Source organism: Octopus bimaculoides, chromosome 14, assembly GCF_046866305.1.
Source record: "Octopus bimaculoides isolate indiv1 chromosome 14, ASM4686630v1, whole genome shotgun sequence".
NCBI classification, from domain to species: domain Eukaryota; kingdom Metazoa; phylum Mollusca; class Cephalopoda; order Octopoda; family Octopodidae; genus Octopus; species Octopus bimaculoides.
In genome coordinates this window covers 46,045,368-46,055,136 of record NC_142941.1, presented here as the reverse complement: position 1 = coordinate 46,055,136, position 9,769 = coordinate 46,045,368, and the positions used below count along the sequence as shown (strand labels likewise).

Below are 9,769 nucleotides of genomic sequence, written 5' to 3'. Positions count from 1 at the left end.
AGACTAGAATATATCTGAGCAAATGAGAAAGTGAAAACCTTAAAGTCCGAAGGTGCGACTGTAAATGTCAATTACGTCACTCTTCTGGAGAACATAATTCATATGATCAGCAGTTGCCCAAAAATTTCATCAAGATACTACCTTCATGATGTTGAAACGATATACAATGCCATCTGGGATAAATATAAATAACATGTTACTGAATACATACATATCAACTCAAGGAATATTAGTGAAACATTTCCATCAAAGCTTCTACTAGTGATAAAGTTATTTGGGACAGAGAGAAAAAAAAAATTATGCATAGTCACAGAGATCAGCTGCTCTGCAGATGTGAATATCTTAAATACACTGGAAAAAAAAATATCTATGGACAACTGCTTTGAAGCCTTCAGCTCTGCTTCCCTGATTATAAATCCACACTTATACCAATAATTATTGGTGCACTTGCTTATGCTAGTAAATGCTTAAGTAATCTGGAGAAACTAAGATTTTCAGTCTGATATACACTTTACAAATACAATCTGCAAGTGGAATAGTAAAGATATGGAAGACTTTTCTAAAGTGCAACATATAATATTCATCATTGTTATCCAAATTCCAGTGATAGAGCTTTGTTTCTTTGTTTGAACCAGCTGCTTCCTAATCAGAAAAATTTTAATAAATAAATTTAATGTTTTATGAAAATAAGTCTGTAACTGCTATAACACATTTCACATTACTGTGTTTTGAGTACTCATTTTGTTTTACCACATTTTATATATATATATATATATATATAACGTGAGAGAGTTAGGGGTTGGGGGTTCAACCCACTATACACACAGACATACATACACGTGAATTAAGGCTACCATTGGTTTCATGTAAAGACAAGTAGGAAAATATTCTAGTATCTTAATTTTTCAAGCCAATCACATGGAGAAAGGGGCTCAGCTCTATTTTGGAAAGCATAGCAGTGTTTTCTAAGATGGAGGCAAACACTTTTCTCCATGTGACTGGCTTAAAAAATTAAGATACGAGGATATTTTCCTACTTTTCTTAACATAAAACCAATAGTGGCTTTCATTCACAAATAAAGAAATTATGTCCACCAATGTGGTGTTGAGCACTCATTTTCATCGCTTGACATTTGTTTGTGTGTGTGTGTGTGTGTGTGTGTGTGTGTGTGTGTGTGTGTGTGTGTGTGTGTGTGTGTGTGTGTGTGTGTGTGTGTGTGTGTGTGTGTGTGTGTGTGTGTGTGCGCGCGCACATTCTCACACACACTTCATTCATTTTTACATCCATTTTATTTTTCATGCTACTATTGGATTAGACAAATATGTTACTGAGGCATTGTTTTACAGCCAGGTACACTTCCTGTCACTAACCCTTACTTGTTTTTTTTCTTTTAAGCCATACAAAATCTGCCACAAGACATTAAATTATTCTATATAAAATATAAACATATATATATATATATATATATATAACACGTGTGTGTGTGTGTGTGTGTGTGTGTGTGTGTGTAAATATGAAATTATCAATTATTCCCACTGACTAGGCCTAAGAATATTTTTCCCCCATTATATGTAATATAGTTGATGTAACAAAATGTATACACTTTTTTTTTTACTTATCCCAACAACCCCACAAACAAAAGGTTAGAAGGTAAAAAAAAAAAAAAAAGAAACATCAATGCCATCCCTGCAGAATTTGAACCGAGATACCCTGAAGCACTGAACAAGAGTGTGCCACAACTTGATCTACTGTAGTACAATTCCTTTATAATTATGGTTAATAATGGTTTCAAGTTTCTTTACTAAGAGATAAAAAAAAGTTCTAGAATTATCAGAGCAAGGTCTTTTTTATAGATTAAGAATAAGATGTTGTGGCCTTCATGGTTTAGCAAATGACAAACAAGAAAATGTGAGTGCCTCACCTCAATATCTTCAATTATCTGTGGGTACAATGATCTGTAGAATTTGTGGTCTTTTGGTGTTTCACAGTATTTTGGTCTAAATAAGTACTGACCCCTGAAACACATTGAAGGACTATTGACTTTAAGTATAGGTAGAGACAGAAGAGAGAATGGAGAGGGTAAGGAAAAGGGTGGGGAGAAAGATAGGAGATATAGAACAGAGGCGGGGAGGGGGTAGGAAGAGGAGGGATGGAACATATGGGAGAGGGGCTGCAAAAAATTAGGCAACCAGAGAGAAAGAGTTACCTACAGAAAGAAAGTCACATACAGAGAGAGAGTGAGTCATCTACAAATAGAGAGAGAGGAAAGAGTCAAACAAAAGAGAAAATCAACCACAGAAAGAGAGACAGAGAGAAAGCAGGAAGGAGAGAGAGAAGAAAATACAGAGAGAGTGAGGCAAAGAAGAAATGTGTGTGTGTGTGTGTGTGTGTGTGTGTGTGTGTGTGTGTGTGTGTGTGTGTGTGTGTGTGTGTGTGTGAAAATAAATACAAAAAAGTGTTTTATATGGTCGTGTATAGAGGAATATATTTTATTTAAAAGAGTTCCAACTCTGTTTTTTATGTTTTATTTATTCTTGTAAAATTAATGTGGGATATGGAATATATAATATAAAAATGGATGGTACAATGAAATGAAGTATTGAATGTCTTATTGAATATATGGAATATGTCTTATTGAATATATGAAATATTGAGTGTTCAATATAAAGGATTAAATATATAAAGGCGAATACGTATTTTCAATACCTTGTGGTATTTCATCATGGCCAGTATATATATATGTGTATATATATATAGAGAGAGAAAGAGAGAGAGAGAGAGAGAAAGAGAGAGAGAGAGAAAGAAAGAAGGAGAGAGAAAGAGAGTGAAAGAGCTAGACAAAGAAAATAGTGTGTGTGTGTGTAACAAAGAAGAAGAGTGTGAGTTAAATACAATACAAAGAGAGACAGAAGAAGTAAATTACAGGAAGAGAGAAAAAGAGAAAGAGCTAGAGGGTAGGGAAAGAAACAGTTAAGTACAAAAAAGGAGATTTAACTAAAGAAAGTATTGACATGGGAACATTTCCCAGGGTTGCCCACTGCATGGAGAACATAGCGTTAAGTATGAAGAAGGAAATGTCAACAAAGCAAAAAGATGGTTTACTCACCAGCCTCGTCTTTCAGCCAAGCCTCTCCACAGTGTGTCTGTCCGTACCATTCTTTCAATTAATTTCTTCCATAACATACCTTCGGATATTACTCGGTACCATTCTTTACAAACAAGTTCTGCTGAACATAAACTCTTCGCATCCAAATATGTGAGAATGTTTTCTGCTATGTGATCGAGTCCTTTGCCTAAACAACAAACATAAACACTGAACATAGCAACAAGGGTCTTTTAGAAAAAAAGACAGTAGGATAATAATAATAATAATACAAAAGTCCCAGAAGAAAGCTATTGATACAAGATTAGAAAAAAAAAAATACAATAGTTATTTAGGAAGATCTCTGTAAGGATTAAACTATGTATTTCTGTTGGTGCTGTTGTCTAACCATAGATCAACCACAATAGGGTGAACTTGGGATCGAAGGCACTCTAGCTATGATTACACAGTCTTTAATTCAAACAGGTATCAAGCATTAGTTTATTCAAGATTTTTTTTATTTTTAAGAGGTGGACGGTATCTGAGTGGGATTAGCTGCCATGTGCAATATCCAACTAGTTGTGTGTTTGCCAGGCAAATATTGATTGGTTAAGCTCGGATACACTCGACTGCTTTGTCTGCTGTTACCTGGGTTGGGTATACAAGTGGCAACATTACTCCAGCCTTAACCAATTAACACTTTCCGCATAAACCTACTACCAGTAAGAACACATTAACAAGAATGTGTTGTTTACTAAAAACAAAACATGCATTGGTCAGCAAACTCAAACTCTCCTCACAAAAAAAGGAAAAAAATACAATCTCTTATATTGAATATAGGCTTTAAAATATTACCCGTTCTTTTATGCTCTAGGAAATGAAGAACAGTGCCAATGATTTTGAAAACCTTTCCAGACGGATCAGAAGTCTATCCTAAAAATCTGCAACCCAATGTCTACTGGGCAAAAATAGGAAAGGGAGAACATAACATACCTAACAAACTTTGATAGGTTTTTTTGTTCTTCTTCTTGTTACTGTAGATGCCAGATAAAGGTACAACAGGTGGCAAGATGCTGTGATACTCGTATAACCCATACCAGCATGGCAAACAAAAGTTAAATGAATATAAATATGTATTTATATATATATTGTAGAATGGTAGTCAACAGAATGATTTGAACATTGAACTAAATGGTTTGCAGTTTTTTTCATTCATTTTCTCCTTAAATCCCAGAAATGTTGACACTGTTTTGCTTCCTCCTGTGGTTCAGAGAGGGTATCAGTAAACTCAAAGTAGTAATCAAATACTTGTATCAATTCAACTGCTGATCTATGCCAACATACAATAGATTGGTGTCATACAGTAGAGCTCTGAATTTCTTAAAATCATTTCTAAAAACCCAATAATTTTAACAACCATTCTTGTTGAACCAGCTAAATTAAACCAAAGTCCAACAGCAGCCCTAGGCCCTGGCAAACTATGCTATATAAGCTATAAGCTACAGGGCATTGACCAAGTATACTTACCAACATCTGGAAGTACTCAAGAACTAAAACTATTACAAAAGTAGGAAACAGAGACAGATAAGGAGATAATTTTTATTCAACAGTGGGAAATGACTATTTGACTGCTGACTGTGTATATTTTTGTATTAAATACCTCAAAGATTAAGATCTGGTAACCACAAAACTACAAATATTTACGTGGTTAAGATATGGTGAATGACATTTTTTTTTAATGTACATAATTAATGTACATAATGACAGAGAAATTTTAAAAGCTTAAATAAAAATTTTGAAAAAAACAAACAAAAAAATCCAGAAGAAGGTCTCCCATCTGGAAACAAAATACTGACCAGGTAAGGCCGAAATAAAATCTCTCTGCAACATAGGTTTAAGGAATGTGTTGATCTGACCATGTTGATAATGACACATGCGGGAACAGAGTAGCTGTACAAATTCCACCTGGTCATGTTCACACCACTGTTCAAAGTATGCTAAACAGATATCACGGTCTTTTAAGTATTGTGAGGAGGGCTCTTGTGTTTTCTTGGAAATACTTTCTACATTTGCAGCACTTTCAACCTGTAGACAGGAAAGAGAAAACAAAAAAGCATTTCAGTAAAATAGCTTTTCATTAGCTACAAGAACAATTTTTAAAGAATAAGGTTGTGAGAATTGGTTTTATTTAATGCATGGTATCACTGGTATTTTAATGAGTCAATGATAGAGCTTCAATATGACTGCTCAACCTACTAAAAATAGTGAACAAATATGTTCTTTGGGTGAAGCAATCCTTGATAATTCTAACAAAGCTGAAACAGTCACAACTAGAATGGCTTTGATAAGTTATTTGGATCAAGATTACCTGAATGGTAACTATATTTTATATATTTTATTTTTGTATCTGATTTATATATTTTTATAAAAACTCAATGGTAACTATATTTTTATTCATAAAAATATAGTTTACGTCCCTGTAACTTGACAGTTCAGCAAAAGAGAGTGATAGAATAAGTACTAGGCTTACAAAAAATAAGTCCTGGGGTCGATTTGCTTTACAACTGCTGTCAAACTCAGTCATCACAGACCAAGGGCAGGCTAACTAAAACATTTAAACATTTCAATATAGTAGACAACAGCACCAGAAAAATCTCTATTTTTATTGGTTAACTATCAATGTTTAACTTGTTCTCAATTAAGGAAGTCAATGATGAGACCAAACTGGTTTTAAATTACCTCTTTCATTTTGATTCTCTACATATGTTTGTGTGGGGGAATTTATGTGAGTGTAAACATGAATATGCATGTGTGTAAATGTAGCAGGAATGTGTGCATATATATGACATGTTGAACATGTGCATGTGATATGATCATATTCATAGCAGGATGAGAGCATGGTGGGGTACATGTGAATGTATGATGAGGTGTAAAATTGCATGGTGATAAGTAAATGCATGCCTCTGTGAAAGTGTGTATGTTAGGAGTATAAATGGGAGGATTTGTGAGAGTGAAAACGAGTAAATGTGTAAGTGAGTGGGTAAATGCTCAAATATGTCAGGGCATGAATGAGTGTGCATGTGTGAATTCATTTACTATGGCTTAGAGCAGGGGCTCTCAAACAGCACTTCACAGTACAATGGTGTACTTCAAGGGCAATCTATAGAATTTTAAGGCTTTAGAAAACCCATGCTGAAGCTTGAGCCTCTCGGGACAATATTCATAACAGTCACAAGAATGGTTAAAACAATTCTCTTTGTCTTTATCTTTACTTGTTTCAGTCATTTGACTGCGGCCATGCTGGAGCACCGCCTTTAGTCGAGCAAATCGACCCCAGGACTTATTCTTTGTAAGCCTAGTACTTATTCTATCGGTTAGATGGATTGAAAAATCCAGCTTTTCTAGATAACTACTAAAACATTTAGCATGATAACTAACTGTGCCAATGATTAGAGACACAAATGTAAATTTATGAATCTGCAAAGAAAAGTTGTAGGTCTTGAAGTGGCTAAAATGTTTTGTTCATTACTAATTTGGAATCAAATTAAATAAGTCAACTGCCACTACGACAGCATATATATATATTCTTCTATTCTGTCTAAAACTGTATCTGGTCTGTAACGTTTGCATTCAGTGGAAATTTTGATTGGAGTGTTCCACCAATCGTTCATATGTTGTAATGTGTGTGTGTGTGTATACACACACATATGCATCTGTATATATAAGTATATATGTGTGCATATATAAGTGTGTGTGTGTGCGTGTGTCTGTGCATTTATGTCTATGTGTGCATATATGTATGAGGGGTGTATGAAAAGTCTTGAGCCTCAAAAAAAAATGGTACAAGACTTCTGGTGAAGGTACAAGACTTCTGATGAAGGTACAAGACTTCTGATGAAGGTACAAGACTTCTGATGAAGGTACAAGACTTCTGATGAAGGTACAAGACTTCTGATGAAGGTACAAGACTTCTGATGAAGGTACAAGACTTCTGATGAAGGTACAAGACTTCTGATGAAGGTACAAGACTTCTGATGAAGGTACAAGACTTCTGATGAAGGTACAAGACTTCTGATAAAGGTACAAGACTTTTACTGACAATGTGATACTCTATATAGGAAGGAGATATTTTCATGTTTTTTGTTAGCTGCTGATCCACAGATATGTGACGTTTTGTTCACATCTTACAGGGTTATGAGCTTCACAATATTTTTGTTCAACAGGTAATTTAGTAGACACCATTTGTACTTGAATAGTGAAAACACAACTTTCAAAGTGTGATGAAGTAATAGCTACACTTCCTCGCAATATTAGTAATCATATATCAAGTTTCGAAAAACACAGCATTGTATAACATTTTCTTGGTATGCAAAAGATTCCTCCGATGGGTCTTTGTTGATGCATTGTTTATCAAGCAGTTCGATGGCAGAATGGAATGTCAGCAAGAACTGAATGCTTCTTGAGGAATTCACTCCATAAGATGCTGTTCCCACTTTTGACTCTTCACCATTACCATTTAACGTCCATATTGGCAAGGGTTGGACAGTTTGACAGGATCCTATGTGTGTCAGGACTACATCCTGCTCCAATATCTGTCTGGCATGGTTTCTATGGCTGGATGCCCCTCCTTGTGTCAACCATTTCACAGCATGGGTTAGTGCTTTTTTTTTTTTTCTTTCTTTCCAGCAACACTATTGATGCACCTCACAGAACTACAAACCTAGTGTGCTAGTCAGCTACATGCCTGGGAGATGAGGGGTTCAAACTATGTGGAGCAAGGAGGGAGGCAATGGAGGTTCTTGTAGATCTGCATGGCTACTCACAACTCATAGAAGGGGCAAGAAAGAGAACAAACAGTAGGAGCTGCAAGAGATAGATAATGGTAATAAGGTGCTTAGGTGGTCCCACAAGGTACAAGGTGGTTGAAGAATCAGTTGGCAAGATTGCTTGGGAAGGAGAATGAAGGAATGGGGAGACAGACTGCCAAAATGAGTAGGGTTGACAGCCTGCCTCCCCATCCCCTTATTCTCCTTCAAATACATGTTGTTCATGCTATTAACCTTGTCTTTAGAGTGTATATTTATAATGCTTAAACCCACATATTTCAATCAGTTTCATTTACAACCATTATCAAGTCTCATTCCTGAATGTGTATATGTATATAATCCCAGACTATACACACCAGTGACTGCTTGGGTAAGAACTACCTTTAATTAAGCAACAGAAGTTTCTGGATTAAATCTAATGTAAGAGTTACATACACATCAAGAAATCAGACACATGATGATTGGAAATTAAACCAACTGAAACATAGTGAATTATAAAAAAAAATATATACTCTGGTGATCAAGTTAACAGTGGGGGAAAATGTAATTTAAATAGGATGGACCATAAGTAACATAGGAGTTTAAAATAACAATTCAAATTTTGTAATAAACACAATGAAAACAATTTTTTTTTAATGTGAGTGTTCAATGGGTTTGGCCATTGGGCTGTTGCCATGCTATTGCACTGCCTTCTAAGGTCAAGCCTGTTACATCAATACCAGGACTTATTTTATTGATCCTAAAGCAGGAAAAGCAAAGCGGACTTAAACTAACAATGTAAAGGGTGTGCAAGAGAGAGAGAGAGAGAGAGAGAGAGAGAGAGAGAGAGAGAGAGAGAGAGAGAGAAAGAGAGAGAGAGTGGTAGAGTTTGGTGTATAACAGGATATTCAAAAGTGGTTGTAAAAACTGGTGTTTGTGTAACAAATACATATACAATAGAGAATTAGTAACAGGTTATACACACATATATACAGGATATAAAAACATTACATCATAAAGCCTAACATTTCCAAAAAAATGGTTATGTTTTTTAATCTTCGCAAAATGAAAACAAAACTTTGAATCTAAGGTCCAAATGAAGCTAAGAACAGCAATGAGAAAACACAATCTAATGTAAAGAAGTCAAAATTGAAGACACTCTGCAGTGCTTGCTCTTTCTCTCTCAGCCATAATATTTACAAGTAAAGATGACTGACTGACTAACAACAATGATTCACAGAAATGCATGAGGAAATACACAGACTGGATTCAGCAGCAGGTGAAACTCGAGACTACAATTAGGAGGGAGTGTCACATAGCACTACAGACCTATGACCGCCCTATCCTCTCTCTCCACCAAATGCATCTAGAACTGCATTATCTAACATGCCCATGTTTAAAGGTGGTAGGGCTTGATATGCGAGAGAGATTCAATTGCCATTACTTTGCAAGTTAAGTGACCACATAGAAGCTGCTTTGTTATTATTACTAGAAATGATTGGTTGGTGGGGTGGGGGGAAAACAGATGAAAGAATACTTTCATTTTGTCTTCATTTCCAGCAATTTAAAAATTGGAAAGAAGATATGGTCCTGAATGGCAAGATGATCTTGAGACAGTGCTGAGATAGAGAAATATAACCAAGCCAACAGAAGCCATGTAGGTGTTGTAATATGAATCTCGTCTCAACAGACATTAAAAGAGAACGTCCTCTAAGCATTTATATTAATTTCTCTATGTGGTGGTGATGGATCTATTGTTTGATGACAAGGATTCAGTTGTTCAATCAGCTAGATTACCCACTCCAGAATTAACACGAGTATTCTGGGCATGTGTAATATAAATGTTATGTATTCAATGTAATTCTCAAGCAGAATCAGCATG

At 35.4% G+C, this 9,769-nt stretch overlaps 1 protein-coding gene across 4 annotated transcripts in view; it reads right to left on the bottom strand.

The window, feature by feature from the left end:
• Nucleotides 1–9,769, bottom strand: part of LOC106884274 (F-box/WD repeat-containing protein 1A) — a 109,196-nt gene that overhangs the window by 40,933 nt on the left and 58,494 nt on the right. For 2 of the 4 annotated variants that reach the window (XM_014935565.3, XM_014935563.3), the window contains exons 2-4: nt 4,939–5,167; nt 3,107–3,293; nt 1,922–2,033 (exon numbers count right to left, since the gene is read on the bottom strand). In XM_014935565.3, coding sequence (XP_014791051.1) covers nt 1,922–2,033; nt 3,107–3,293; nt 4,939–5,167 — 528 coding nt within the window. The remainder of the gene's footprint in view (nt 1–1,921; nt 2,034–3,106; nt 3,294–4,938; nt 5,168–9,769) is intronic. The other 2 variants (XM_014935566.3, XM_014935564.3) reach the window with 1 other exon arrangement.